At 47.6% G+C, this 15,442-nt stretch overlaps 1 protein-coding gene across 11 annotated transcripts in view; it reads left to right on the top strand.

Moving 5' to 3' along the window:
* Positions 1 to 15,442, top strand: part of LOC121559980 (ELKS/Rab6-interacting/CAST family member 1-like) — a 507,203-nt gene that overhangs the window by 183,896 nt on the left and 307,865 nt on the right. For all 11 annotated transcript variants that reach the window (XM_045213525.1, XM_045213520.1, XM_045213519.1 and 8 more), the window contains one exon: positions 6,851 to 7,044. In XM_045213525.1, the coding sequence (XP_045069460.1) occupies positions 6,851 to 7,044 (194 nt within the window). The remainder of the gene's footprint in view (positions 1 to 6,850; positions 7,045 to 15,442) is intronic.

Below are 15,442 nucleotides of genomic sequence, written 5' to 3'. Positions count from 1 at the left end.
TTCTCCGGTGTCTGAATGGACCTGGCAGATACCACCATAGTCATCCATCTTACCTCCTCTTCTCCAGTGTCTGAATGGACCTGGCAGATACCACCATAGTCATCCATCTTACCTCCTCTTCTCCAGTGTCTGAATGGACCTGGCAGATACCACCATAGTCATCCATCTTACCTCCTCTTCTCCAGTGTCTGAATGGACCTGGCAGATACCACCATAGTCATCCATCTTACCTCCTCTTCTCCAGTGTCTGAATGGACCTGGCAGATACCACCATAGTCATCCATCTTACCTCCTCTTCTCCGGTGTCTGAATGGACCTGGCAGATACCACCATAGTCATCCATCTTACCTCCTCTTCTCCAGTGTCTGAATGGACCTGGCAGATACCACCATAGTCATCCATCTTACCTCCTCTTCTCCAGTGTCTGAATGGACCTGGCAGATACCACCATAGTCATCCATCTTACCTCCTCTTCTCCAGTGTCTGAATGGACCTGGCAGATACCACCATAGTCATCCATCTTACCTCCTCTTCTCCAGTGTCTGAATGGACCTGGCCGATACCACCATAGTCATCCATCTTACCTCCTCTTCTCCAGTGTCTGAATGGACCTGGCCGATACCACTAGTTTATAGTGTCCTGGACTAATAGTCGTGTTAGTTAAATGTTGTTATTTTAATATTTATGTATTTTACCACGGCTGTGTCTTTGTTTATGTTTACTCATTAGGTGACACGCATGCTGGCACACACACACACACACACACACACACACACACACACACACACACCCATACTCAGTGGCACACACACACACTGGCTCGTCTCTCAGTCCTCCCCCGCGGGCAACATGGTGCTGGCGGTCTTCGTGGAAACCTGTCCAGCCTTGTCATTGGTCCAGCCCCAACCCTAGACATCTAAACATCTGTCACGGATTCAGCCGAGGCTGCCCCTCCTCCTTGCTCGGGCAGGCTTCGGCGTTCGTCGTCACCGGAGTACTAGCTGCTACCGATCCGTGTATCTATGTTCGACTTGTTTTGTCTTAATTGGTCACACCTGTTTCCCATCATGTAGTTATGTCTTCCCTATTTAACCCTCTGTCTCACACTGTGTGTTGTGCGTGTTTGTTCATGTTTTGGTTGTCGTTAGTGTGCGGGTTTGTTCCCTCCCTGCGTGGAGGTTTGCTGTTCATTCTTTTACCTTCGAGTAAAGTACGCCTTTTGATTAGCTCTGTGTCCTGCGCCTGACTTCGCCTACCGCATTACACTGACGCCTTGACAACATCTTATTAAAGGTTCTAAATGTCATATCTAATAACATCCCTATTAAAGCAGAGACCAGAGAGTAGAGAAAGACCATGGATCTGGCTGTATGGATATCATCCAGAGACTGGTCTGGCTGTATGGATAACATTCAGAGATTGGTCTGGCTGTATGGATAACATCCAGAGACTGGTCTGGCTGTATGGATAACATTCAGAGACTGGTCTGGCTGTATGGATATCATTCAGAGACTGGTCTGGCTGTATGGATATCATTCAGAGACTGGTCTGGCTGTATGGATAACATTCAGAGACTGGTCTGGCTGTATGGATATCATTTAGAGACTGGTCTGGCTGTATGGATAACATTCAGAGACTGGTCTGGCTGTATGGATATCATTCAGAGACTGGTCTGGCTGTATGGATATCATTCAGAGACTGGTCTGGCTGTATGGATAACATTCAGAGACTGGTCTGGCTGTATGGATATCATTCAGAGACTGGTCTGGCTGTATGGATAACATTCAGAGACTGGTCTGGCTGTATGGATATCATTCAGAGACTGGTCTGGCTGTATGGATATCATCCAGAGACTGGTCTGGCTGTATGGATATCATTCAGAGACTGGTCTGGCTGTATGGATATCATTCAGAGACTGGTCTGGCTGTATGGATATCATCCAGAGACTGGTCTGGCTGAATGGATAACATTCAGAGACTGGTCTGGCTGTATGGATAACATTCAGAGACTGGTCTGGCTGAATGGATAACATTCAGAGACTGGTCTGGCTGTATGGATAACATTCAGAGACTGGTCTGGCTGTATGGATAACATTCAGAGACTGGTCTGGCTGTATGGATAACATTCAGAGACTGGTCTGGCTGTATGGATAACATCCAGAGATTGGTCTGGCTGTATGGATAACATCCAGAGATTGGTCTGGCTGTATGGATAACATTCAGAGACTGGTCTGGCTGTATGAATAACATTCAGAGATTGGTCTGGCTGTATGGATAACATTCAGAGATTGGTCTGGCTGTATGGATAACATCCAGAGACTGGTCTGGCTGTATGGATAACATTCAGAGACTGGTCTGGCTGTATGGATAACATTCAGAGATTGGTCTGGCTGTATGGATAACATTCAGAGATTGGTCTGGCTGTATGGATAACATCCAGAGACTGGTCTGGCTGTATGGATAACATTCAGAGACTGGTCTGGCTGTATGGATATCATCCAGAGACTGGTCTGGCTGTATGGATATCATTCAGAGACTGGTCTGGCTGTATGGATATCATTCAGAGACTGGTCTGGCTGTATGGATAACATTCAGAGACTGGTCTGGCTGTATGGATATCATTCAGAGACTGGTCTGGCTGTATGGATAACATTCAGAGACTGGTCTGGCTGTATGGATATCATTCAGAGACTGGTCTGGCTGTATGGATATCATTCAGAGACTGGTCTGGCTGTATGGATAACATTCAGAGACTGGTCTGGCTGTATGGATATCATTCAGAGACTGGTCTGGCTATATGGATAACATTCAGAGACTGGTCTGGCTGTATGGATATCATTCAGAGACTGGTCTGGCTGTATGGATATCATCCAGAGACTGGTCTGGCTGTATGGATATCATTCAGAGACTGGTCTGGCTGTATGGATATCATTCAGAGACTGGTCTGGCTGTATGGATATCATCCAGAGACTGGTCTGGCTGAATGGATAACATTCAGAGACTGGTCTGGCTGTATGGATAACATTCAGAGACTGGTCTGGCTGAATGGATAACATTCAGAGACTGGTCTGGCTATATGGATAACATTCAGAGACTGGTCTGGCTGTATGGATAACATTCAGAGACTGGTCTGGCTGAATGGATAACATTCAGAGACTGGTCTGGCTGTATGGATAACATCCAGAGATTGGTCTGGCTGTATGGATAACATCCAGAGATTGGTCTGGCTGTATGGATAACATTCAGAGACTGGTCTGGCTGTATGAATAACATTCAGAGATTGGTCTGGCTGTATGGATAACATCCAGAGACTGGTCTGGCTGTATGGATAACATCCAGAGACTGGTCTGGCTGTATGGATAACATTCAGAGACTGGTCTGGCTGTATGGATAACATTCAGAGATTGGTCTGGCTGTATGGATAACATTCAGAGATTGGTCTGGCTGTATGGATAACATCCAGAGACTGGTCTGGCTGTATGAATAACATTCAGAGATTGGTCTGGCTGTATGGATAACATTCAGAGATTGGTCTGGCTGTATGGATAACATCCAGAGACTGGTCTGGCTGTATGGATAACATTCAGAGACTGGTCTGGCTGTATGGATAACATTCAGAGATTGGTCTGGCTGTATGGATAACATTCAGAGACTGGTCTGGCTGTATGGATAACATCCAGAGACTGGTCTGGCTGTATGGATAACATTCAGAGACTGGTCTGGCTGTATGGATAACATTCAGAGATTGGTCTGGCTGTATGGATAACATTCAGAGATTGGTCTGGCTGTATGGATAACATCCAGAGACTGGTCTGGCTGTATGGATAACATTCAGAGACTGGTCTGGCTGTATGGATATCATCCAGAGACTGGTCTGGCTGAATGGATAACATTCAGAGACTGGTCTGGCTGTATGGATATCATCCAGAGACTGGTCTGGCTGTATGGATAACATTCAGAGATTGGTCTGGCTGTATGGATAACATTCAGAGATTGGTCTGGCTGTATGGATAACATCCAGAGACTGGTCTGGCTGTATGGATAACATTCAGAGACTGGTCTGGCTGTATGGATAACATTCAGAGATTGGTCTGGCTGTATGGATAACATCCAGAGACTGGTCTGGCTGTATGGATAACATTCAGAGACTGGTCTGGCTGTATGGATAACATTCAGAGACTGGTCTGGCTGTATGGATAACATTCAGAGACTGGTCTGGCTGTATGGATAACATTCAGAGACTGGTCTGGCTGTATGGATAACATTCAGAGACTGGAGAGACCAAGGGGAAGATAGTTTGGCCTGATAGAGGAATCCTGCTGTAGTCTGACTGACCTGACTGACCTGACTGACCTGCACCGGCTTGTGAATGGCTGGCAGTCACTGGGGCTGGTGAGTTTAGTAGCTGTGTAGTAGCTGTGTTCCCAGCTCCATATCTAAGGGGCTGTATAACTGTCTCTCTCTCTCTCTCCTCCAACCCCTCAATCCCCTTCTCTGCAGTAAAAGTCATAGCAACACTACAACTTTTATTATAGACATTTCTCTGGACTGATTCACTCTGTCCTCCAGACTGACTCCATTCACTGTGAGGGGAAATTGGCTTAATGATTTTACATTAGACTGACCAGTTAAGTTTAAGCGTAAGCACCTAGCGTCTAAACTTAGTTCCCTGCTCAGGGCCAATAGACATAAATGGGACTGAGTATATGGAGACACGCTTAGACGTGCAGACAGGCAGATTTATGTGGACCTTAGTCATTAGAGACCTTAGTCATTTTCCCCAGTCCTTTTCTCTTCAGTGCGTCCCAGCCCTGCTCTGATGTCACAGGGTTAGCTAAGGTTGTGGCACCATGTGTGACACACTAAACAGTGGGGGTGCTGGAACTGTCACGACACCCTCCATGACACATCCTTGTCCCCTAGCCAGCCTCTTGGTCTGGGACTGGACACCACAGACATCTATCCCTTAGGGCCCAAGACATGGGACATTACCCAGCCCAAGTCAGCTTCACTGCCCCCTAAACAGCACCCTAACCAGCCCCATCTCAGCCCATATACCCCTACTGGGCCTTGACGTCACAGACGGCTAACCTCTGGGGAAGGCAGGGGGAGAGGAAGGGTAGCCAGCTCAGCTGGGTCTTACGGGTGTATCCCTTGTCCCCACCCCAACCCCCTCTATTCCCCCTCTATACCCCCATCACCCCTCCCATGGTTAGAGCAGGTGCCTGGCTGTCGGGAGCTGTGTGTGTGCCCCTGCGTTCACCCCCACCCTAGCACGGTTTATATCTGTTGGGTTTGGGGGCGTGGCCTGCATGGAGCTGAAATTAGGAGAAGAAAGAGAAACATACAGAAAGGAAGTGATGCTGTGTTTGAGGTGTGGCCCTCCCTGTGCTCAGGTCAGTGTTGGAGCCCTTAGAGCTGCTTCCAAAGAACACAGAGGAGGGAGGCAGGACAGGTCTGAGAACAGCTGTATAGGGCTCAGGCCTCAGGGCCAGAAGGAGGCAGGACAGGTCTGAGAACAGCTGTATAGGGCTCAGGCCTCAGGGCCAGAGGGAGGCAGGACAGGAATGAGAACAGCTGTATAGGGCTCAGGCCTCAGGGCCAGAGGGAGGCAGGACAGGTCTGAGAACAGCTGTATAGGGCTCAGGCCTCAGGGCCAGAGGGAGGCAGGACAGGAATGAGAACAGCTGTATAGGGCTCAGGCCGAAGGGCCAGAGGGAGGCAGGACAGGAATGAGAACAGTTGTATAGGGCTCAGGCCTCAGGGCCAGAGGGAGGCAGGACAGGTCTGAGAACAGCTGTATAGGGCTCAGGCCTCAGGGCCAGAAGGAGGCAGGACAGGAATGAGAACAGTTGTATAGGGCTCAGGCCTCAGGGCCAGAGGGAGGCAGGACAGGAATGAGAACAGTTGTATAGGGCTCAGGCCTCAGGGCCAGAGGGAGGCAGGACAGGTCTGAGAACAGTTGTATAGGGCTCAGGCCTCAGGGCCAGAGGGAGGCAGGACAGGTCTGAGAACAGTTGTATAGGGCTCAGGCCTCAGGGCCAGAGGGAGGCAGGACAGGAATGAGAACAGTTGTATAGGGCTCAGGCCTCAGGGCCAGAGGGAGGCAGGACAGGTCTGAGAACAGTTGTATAGGGCTCAGGCCTCAGGGCCAGAGGGAGGCAGGACAGGAATGAGAACAGTTGTATAGGGCTCAGGCCTCAGGGCCAGAGGGAGGCAGGACAGGAATGAGAACAACTATATAGGGCTCAGGCCTCAGGGCCAGAGGGAGGCAGGACAGGTCTGAGAACAGCTATATAGGGCTCAGGCCTCAGGGCCAGAGGGAGGCAGGACAGGTCTGAGAACAGCTGTATAGGGCTCAGGCCTCAGGGCCAGAGGGAGGCAGGACAGGAATGAGAACAACTATATAGGGCTCAGGCCTCAGGGCCAGAGGGAGGCAGGACAGGTCTGAGAACAGCTATATAGGGCTCAGGCCTCAGGGCCAGAGGGAGGCAGGACAGGTCTGAGAACAGCTATATAGGGCTCAGGCCTCAGGGCCAGAGGGAGGCAGGACAGGAATGAGAACAACTATATAGGGCTCAGGCCTCAGGGCCAGAGGGAGGCAGGACAGGTCTGAGAACAGCTGTATAGGGCTCAGGCCTCAGGGCCAGAGGGAGGCAGGACAGGTCTGAGAACAGCTATATAGGGCTCAGGCCTCAGGGCCAGAGGGAGGCAGGACAGGAATGAGAACAGCTATATAGGGCTCAGGCCTCAGGGCCAGAAGGAGGCAGGACAGGTCAGGCACTACCAGTGGCCATGCGCTGTTATCGTGACTTCTAACCCCTGACCTCTGACCCCTGCCCTCTGTCCAGGCCCAGAATTCCATGCTGGAGGCCCAGGCCAACACGGAGCTGTCAGAACGCATCGTCACTCTGGAACAGGAAGTGACTCGGCACAGAGAGGATTCTGGAAAGGCCCAGGTGGAGGTGGACCGGCTGCTGGAGATCCTCAGAGAGATGGAGAACGAGAAGAATGACAAGGACAAGAAGATCAATGAACTGGAGAAGTAAGAGTCTGTCTGAGAGAGTCTGTCTGAGAGAGTCTGTCTGAGAGAGAGTCTGTCTGAGAGAGTCTGTCTGAGAGAGAGAGAGTCTGTCTGAGAGAGAGTCTGTCTGAGAGAGAGTCTGTCTGAGAGAGAGTCTGTCTGAGAGAGTCTGTCTGAGAGAGAGTCTGTCTGAGAGAGAGTCTGTCTGAGAGAGTCTGTCTGAGAGAGAGTCTGTCTGAGAGAGTCTGTCTGAGAGAGAGTCTGTCTGAGAGAGAGTCTGTCTGAGAGAGTCTGTTTGAGAGAGAGAGAGAGAGAGAGTCTGTTCTCTACACTAATATATAACCCTGTCCTCTGTCTGTTCTCTACAATATAACCCTGTCCTCTGTCTGTTCTCTACACTAATATATAACCCTGTCCTCTGTCTGTTCTCTACACTAATATATAACCCCTGTCCTCTGTCTGTTCTCTACAATATAACCCCTGTCCTCTGTCTGTTCTCTACACTAATATATAACCCTGTCCTCTGTCTGTCTCTACAATATAACCCCTGTCCTCTGTCTGTTCTCTACACTAATATATAACCCTGTCCTCTGTCTGTTCTCTACACTAATATATAACCCTGTCCTCTGTCTGTTCTCTACACTAATATATAACCCTGTCCTCTGTCTGTTCTCTACACTAATATATAACCCTGTCCTCTGTCTGTTCTCTACAATATAACCCCTGTCCTCTGTCTGTTCTCTACACTAATATATAACCCTGTCCTCTGTCTGTTCTCTACACTAATATATAACCCTGTCCTCTGTCTGTTCTCTACAATATAACCCTGTCCTCTGTCTGTCTCTACAATATAACCCCTGTCCTCTGTCTGTCTCTACAATATAACCATGTCCTCTGTCTGTCTCTACAATATAACCCCTGTCCTCTGTCTGTTCTCTACACTAATATATAACCCTGTCCTCTGTCTGTTCTCTACACTAATATATAACCCTGTCCTCTGTCTGTTCTCTACAATATAACCCCTGTCCTCTGTCTGTTCTCTACACTAATATATAACCCTGTCCTCTGTCTGTTCTCTACACTAATATATAACCCTGTCCTCTGTCTGTTCTCTACACTAATATATAACCCTGTCCTCTGTCTGTTCTCTACACTAATATATAACCCTGTCCTCTGTCTGTTCTCTACACTAATATATAACCCTGTCCTCTGTCTGTTCTCTACAATATAACCCCTGTCCTCTGTCTGTTCTCTACACTAATATATAACCCTGTCCTCTGTCTGTTCTCTACAATATAACCCCTGTCCTCTGTCTGTTCTCTACACTAATATATAACCCTGTCCTCTGTCTGTTCTCTACAATATAACCCCTGTCCTCTGTCTGTTCTCTACACTAATATATAACCCTGTCCTCTGTCTGTTCTCTACACTAATATATAACCCTGTCCTCTGTCTGTTCTCTACACTAATATATAACCCTGTCCTCTGTCTGTTCTCTACACTAATATATAACCCTGTCCTCTGTCTGTTCTCTACACTAATATATAACCCTGTCCTCTGTCTGTTCTCTACACTAATATATAACCCTGTCCTCTGTCTGTCTCTACAATATAACCCCTGTCCTCTGTCTGTTCTCTACACTAATATATAACCCTGTCCTCTGTCTGTTCTCTACACTAATATATAACCCTGTCCTCTGTCTGTTCTCTACACTAATATATAACCCTGTCCTCTGTCTGTTCTCTACACTAATATATAACCCTGTCCTCTGTCTGTTCTCTACACTAATATATAACCCTGTCCTCTGTCTGTTCTCTACACTAATATATAACCCTGTCCTCTGTCTGTTCTCTACACTAATATATAACCCTGTCCTCTGTCTGTTCTCTACACTAATATATAACCCTGTCCTCTGTCTGTTCTCTACACTAATATATAACCCTGTCCTCTGTCTGTTCTCTACACTAATATATAACCCTGTCCTCTGTCTGTTCTCTACACTAATATATAACCCTGTCCTCTGTCTGTTCTCTACAATATAACCCCTGTCCTCTGTCTGTCTCTACAATATAACCCTGTCCTCTGTCTGTTCTCTACACTAATATATAACCCTGTCCTCTGTCTGTTCTCTACAATATAACCCCTGTCCTCTGTCTGTTCTCTACACTATAACCCCTGTCCTCTGTCTGTCTGTCTCTCTGTCAGTCTGTCTCTCTGTCTCTCTGTCTCTCTGTCTGTCCTCTCTCTGTCTGTCTGTCTGTCTGTTTGTGTGACTTTTGTTTCTGTATCTATGTATCTTTATTTATTGTGTTCTTTGTAAACTCTTACGTTAGCTACATCTCAATCCCAAACCCCTATTCTCTCTCTCCTTGTTTTAACTACTGGCAATACGTGTGTCGTCATGCTATGGTGCTCTTTGTGAACGCACTTGTGTGTGTGTGTGTGTGTGTGTGTGTGTTGTGTGTGTGTACGTTTGTACGTGTCTGTCTACAAATATGTCTGTATTCGCCTGGCTCTCAGTCAGATGTCCCTGCCGGCCCCCTGCCGCTCCCACCTGTGGCGTTCCCATGAGCCTCAGCAGGTGGCGACCTCTGTGACCTCTGGCTCTCAGCCAATGGGAGGGCTAGTCTGGGACTACCTGGGCAAGTGAGTGGTGATGTCATGGTCACTCCCTTGCCTGTTACTGACAGTGATCACAATCCCAATCCCTCTAGCATTATAAATCACCTAAACACTCCCTTATACTCCATTATAGCACCATGCACAGTCATTCACCTAAGGGTTTACTCTTGGCCCCTGAAGCCAGTGTAGCCAACCTCTGAACCCTTCACACATTCACTACACCTCCTACTCTGGTCCATTGTTTTAGTGCCTTGACAATGCTTTTCCCCTAGTGGTAAAGTGAGTTACAGCTTATGGTAATGGAGCTGTTGTGTACGGTGGCCTGTAGGGATCATGTTGTCTGTGGAGTGTAGATGTGGGTGGAACCCCTGGCTCTCTGATCAATGTGTATCAGCACCTCTTTATGCAACACAGATCTCACACAGCCTCTAGCCCACTTAGAATGCAGGAGAGGCTGACTGGCAAGGGCACAAGGGTTGTGTATGTCTGTCTGTGTTAGTGTATGTGTGTGTGTGTCTGTCTGTGTGTGTGTGTGTGTGTGTGTGTGTGTGTGTGTGTGTGTGTGTCTGTATATACAACTGTCTGAGCGCGCGTGTGTGTGTGTCTGTCTCTGTGTGTGTCTGTATATACAACTGTCTGTGTGTGTCTGTGTGTGTGTGTGTGTGTGTCTGTCTGTGTGTGTGTGTGTGTGTCTGTATATACAACTGTCTGAGCGTGTGTGACGTGTGTTTTAGTTCACGTAGACTAATTGGTTATAATTAATTGTAGGCTACTTTAGGATTTCTTCCATCTCTGTCTCAGTCTCTGTATACATATATCAAATAATGAATAATGCAGGCCTTCAAAACAGCCTTGATTCTGCGAGTGTGTGTGTGTGTCATTAGGGGTTGTGAACTGATGTGTTTGGAACTAAATCTGAACGGGCCAAGCTTTTCCTCTGGGCCATTAATACAGACACGTCGTGTACCTCCCAAATGGCACCCTTTTCCCTACATAGTGCACTACTTTCAACCAGAACCCATAGCACTATATAGAGACAAGGGTGCCATTTGGGATGCATCCTTTGTTCTTACATGACTGACCCCAGATCATTGTAGACTTAATGGGTCCTGCTTTCACACCAGCCAGACAGACAACCTCCCCCCTCTCTACAATGAACAGCACAGCTAAATAACATGACAAGTTGTGTTTAGCTGAACCTGCTCTGTTCTGTGCCAAGAGTCAGTGGAAAATGTAGGATGAGAATCCAGGTGTGTTAAGGGGAGGTGTGTGTGTGTGTGTGTGTGTGTGTGAGGGGATATTGAACAGCATGAGTTGGTCTCTGGCTGTGTTGCTCTCAATCTCTCATTAAAACCATTGGGAGGTATCCACTCTCTCTCTCTCAGCTGTCTGTGGTAACAGTGTGTGTGCCTGCATGTGCCGGAAGCTTCCACTGGAGAGGATGGTGGGGGGGTGAGGGCGCTCTCTCACCCCTTTGACCCAGCACAGAAACCAGCGGGCATGTCAGCCTGGCCCCTGCAGTATGTCTCTGTCAGAACCATGCTCACAACTGACGGCCGCTTGGCACAATCACTACGTCACGCAAGCGCGCACACAAACACACACACACATACACACACACACACACACACACACACACACACATTCCGCTCCCTTCCAGAGCAGGGCAGGAGAGAACAGAGAGGGTCAGAGGTTGGGGACGTGACTGCTACAATGAGAGAAGAGAGGGAAACTGTTAGAGGAAGAGAAAAGGGAGAGGGTGTGGAAAAGGAGAGGAGAAAGAGAAGTGATATATCTTGGTGGAGGAGTGAAAAGGGAGAAGAAGAGGAAAAGGGATTGAAGCTGGTGGAAGAGATGGCGAGAGAGAGGAACAACCTGGGCCTGCCTGTGACACCCTTCACCAGCCTGCCTGTTACACCCTTCACCAGCCTGTCTGTTACACCCTTCACCAGCCTGTCTGTTACACCCTTCACAAGCCTGTCTGTTACACCCTTCACCAGCCTGCCTGTTACACCCTTCACCAGCCTGTCTGTTACACCCTTCACTAGCCTGTCTGTTACACCCTTCACCAGCCTGTCTGTTACACCCTTCACCAGCCTGTCTGTTACACCCTTCACCAGCCTGCCTGTTACACCCTTCACCAGCCTGTCTGTTACACCCTTCACCAGCCTGCCTGTTACACCCTTCACCAGCCTGCCTTTTACACCCTTCACCAGCCTGTCTGTTACACCCTTCACCAGCCTGTCTGTTACATCCTTCACCAGCCTGCCTGTAACACCCTTCACCAGCCTGTCTGTTACACCCTTCACCAGCCTGTCTGTTACATCCTTCACCAGCCTGTCTGTTACACCCTTCAACAGTTACATCCTTCACCAGTTACATCCTTCACCAGTTACATCCTTCACCAGTTACATCCTTCACCAGTTACATCCTTCACCAGCCTGTCTGTTACATCCTTCACCAGTTACATCCTTCACCAGCCTGCCTGTTACACCCTTCACCAGCCTGTCTGTTACATCCTTCACCAGCCTGCCTGTTACACCCTTCACCAGCCTGTCTGTTACATCCTTCACCAGTTACATCCTTCACCAGTTACATCCTTCACCAGCCTATCTGTTACATCCTTCACCTGTTACACCCTTCACCAGCCTATCTGTTACATCCTTCACCAGTTACATCCTTCACCAGCCTATCTGTTACATCCTTCACCAGTTACATCCTTCACCAGCCTGTCTGTTACACCCTTCACCAGCCTTTCTGTTACACCCTTCACCAGCCTGTCTGTTACATCCTTCAACAGTTATATCCTTTACCAGTTACATCCTTCACCAGCCTGTCTGTTACATCCTTCACCAGTTATATCCTTTACCAGTTACATCCTTCACCAGCCTGTCTGTTACATCCTTCACCAGTTATATCCTTTACCAGTTACATCCTTCACCAGCCTGTCTGTTACATCCTTTACCAGCCTGTCTGTTACACCCTTCACCAGCCTGTCTGTTACATCCTTCACCAGCCTGCCTGTTACATCCTTCACCAGTTACATCCTTCACCAGCCTGTCTGTTATATCCTTCACCAGCCTGTCTGTTACATCCTTCACCAGCCTGTCTGTTACATCCTTCACCAGTTATATCCTTTACCAGTTACATCCTTCACCAGCCTATCTGTTACATCCTTCACCAGTTACATCCTTTACCAGCCTGTCTGTTACATCCTTTACCAGCCTGTCTGTTACACCCTTCACCAGCCTGTCTGTTACACCCTTCACCAGCCTGTCTGTTACACCCTTCACCAGCGTGCCTGTTACATCCTTCACCAGTTACATCCTTCACCAGCCTGTCTGTTACACCCTTCACCAGCCTGTCTGTTACACCCTTCACCAGCCTGTCTGTTACATCCTTCACCAGCCTGCCTGTTACATCCTTCACCAGTTACATCCTTCACCAGCCTGTCTGTTACACCCTTCACCAGTTACATCCTTCACCAGCCTGTCTGTTACACCCTTCACCAGCCTGTCTGTTACATCCTTCACCAGCCTGCCTGTTACATCCTTCACCAGTTACATCCTTCACCAGCCTGTCTGTTACACCCTTCACCAGTTAAACCCTTCACCAGCCTGTCTGTAACACCCTTCACCAGCCTGTCTGTTACACCCTTCACCAGCCTGTCTGTTACATCCTTCACCAGCCTGTCTGTTACATCCTTCACCAGTTACATCCTTCACCAGTTACATCCTTCACCAGCCTGTCTGTTACACCCTTCACCAGTTAAACCCTTCACCAGCCTGTCTGTAACACCCTTCACCAGCCTGTCTGTTACACCCTTCACCAGCCTGTCTGTTACATCCTTCACCAGCCTGTCTGTTACACCCTTCACCAGTTACATCCTTCACCAGTTACATTCCATATGTTCTATATTTCTAGACACCTGTCAGTTTGAGCTAGAAGGCAACCATCATTATGAATGTTCTCCCATCTCGCTACATCAGGCCCAGAAGGATATCTGACAGCCGTTGACAGAGACAGGGACACACTGAATCCCTCCTTCTCTTTCCCCCCCGAGTAATCTGAGGAGGAGCAGCAGTGACAGCAGGGGAGGCAGCAATGGAAAGAGTTTAGTTTTGTGTTCTGCTGTGTGTTGAGGAGTGAAGATCATTTTGTGTGTGTGATCATGTTTTGCTGTGTGTTGAGGAGTGAAGATCATTTTGTGTGTGTGATCATGTTTTGCTGTGTGTTGAGGAGTGAAGATCATTTTGTGTGTGTGATCATGTTTTGCTGTGTGTTGAGGAGTGAAGATCATTTTGTGTGTGTGATCATGTTTTGCTGTGTGTTGAGGAGTGAAGATCATTTTGTGTGTGTGATCATGTTTTGCTGTGTGTTGAGGAGTGAAGATCATTTTGTGTGTGTGATCATGTTTTGCTGTGTGTTGAGGAGTGAAGATCATTTTGTGTGTGTGATCATGTTTTGCTGTGTGTTGAGGGAGTGAAGATCATTTTGTGTGTGTGATCATGTTTTGCTGTGTGTTGAGGAGTGAAGATCATTTTGTGTGTGTGATCATGTTTTGCTGTGTGTTGAGGAGTGAAGATCATTTTGTGTGTGTGATCATGTTTTGCTGTGTGTTGAGGAGTGAAGATCATTTTGTGTGTGTGATCATGTTTTGCTGTGTGTTGAGGAGTGAAGATCATTTTGTGTGTGTGATCATGTTTTGCTGTGTGTTGAGGAGTGAAGATCATTTTGTGTGTGTGATCATGTTTTGCTGTGTGTTGAGGAGTGAAAATCATTTTGTGTGTGTGATCATGTTCTGCTGTGTGTTGAGGAGTGAAGATCATTTTGTGTGTGTGATCATGTTCTGCTGTGTGTTGAGGAGTGAAGATCATTTTGTGTGTGTGATCATGTTCTGCTGTGTGTTGAGGAGTGAAGATCATTGTGTGTGTGTGATCATGTTCTGCTGCTTGTTCAGACGTCAGTATCAGACTTGTTCCTGACTGGAAACATTGTCTGGCTGAAGATCAGTGGAAAATTAGAAGGATAGATGGGAACGATGGTGTGTTTACCTGTTCTGTTCTGAGAAACCCTCCCTCCCTCCCTCATTTCTAAGGGCAGGTTGTTTGGGGCTGTGTGTTGTTGTTTATTTCATTATGTGATGGTAATTGGGGTGGATTGAGTAACTCCATACAGAAAATCAGCGATCAGAGCGGTGGTCAAGGCAGAGATTTGGCTCTGAGAATGGATGGAAGGAAAGAAAGACAGAAAGAAAGAAAGAAAGAAAGAAAGAAAGAAAGAAAGAAAGAAAGAAAGAAAGAAAGAAAGAAAGAAAAAGAAAGAAAGGAGGAAACTAAATATGATGCGTGGCGTCTGTTCAAAGCTGTAGTAGGAAGCGTTGCGTGTTTGTCACAGAAACAGGAGGAATTGTGGGTTATTTTCAAAGAGCTGCTCACATCTGTCTCTGGCTCTCATGGCTCAGATTACTTACAGGAGAACCCTGAGGCAACATAGATTCTAACCATAAATCCATCTGGAACCTCACTGCTGCCCCCGTCAGGTGAAACTAGGTGTCGGTCTACTGTTCAATGCTGTCTGTCTTTCTGTCTGTCTGAATCTTTCTGTATATCTAGTTTTCTGTCTGTCTGTCTGAATCTTTCTGTCTATCTGGTTGTCTGTCTGTCTGTCTGAATCTTTCTGTCTATCTGGTTTTCTGTCTGTCTGTCTGAATCTTTCTGTCTATCTGGTTGTCTGTCTGTCTGTCTGAATCTTTCTGTCTATCTGTCTGTCTGAATCTTTCTGTCTCATCATTTTT

This window comes from Coregonus clupeaformis, unplaced genomic scaffold (assembly GCF_020615455.1).
Source record: "Coregonus clupeaformis isolate EN_2021a unplaced genomic scaffold, ASM2061545v1 scaf0120, whole genome shotgun sequence".
Taxonomy (NCBI): Eukaryota; Metazoa; Chordata; class Actinopteri; order Salmoniformes; family Salmonidae; genus Coregonus; species Coregonus clupeaformis.
The sequence above is the reverse complement of the archived record's forward strand: the minus strand, read 5'-3'. Positions and strand labels throughout refer to the sequence as shown.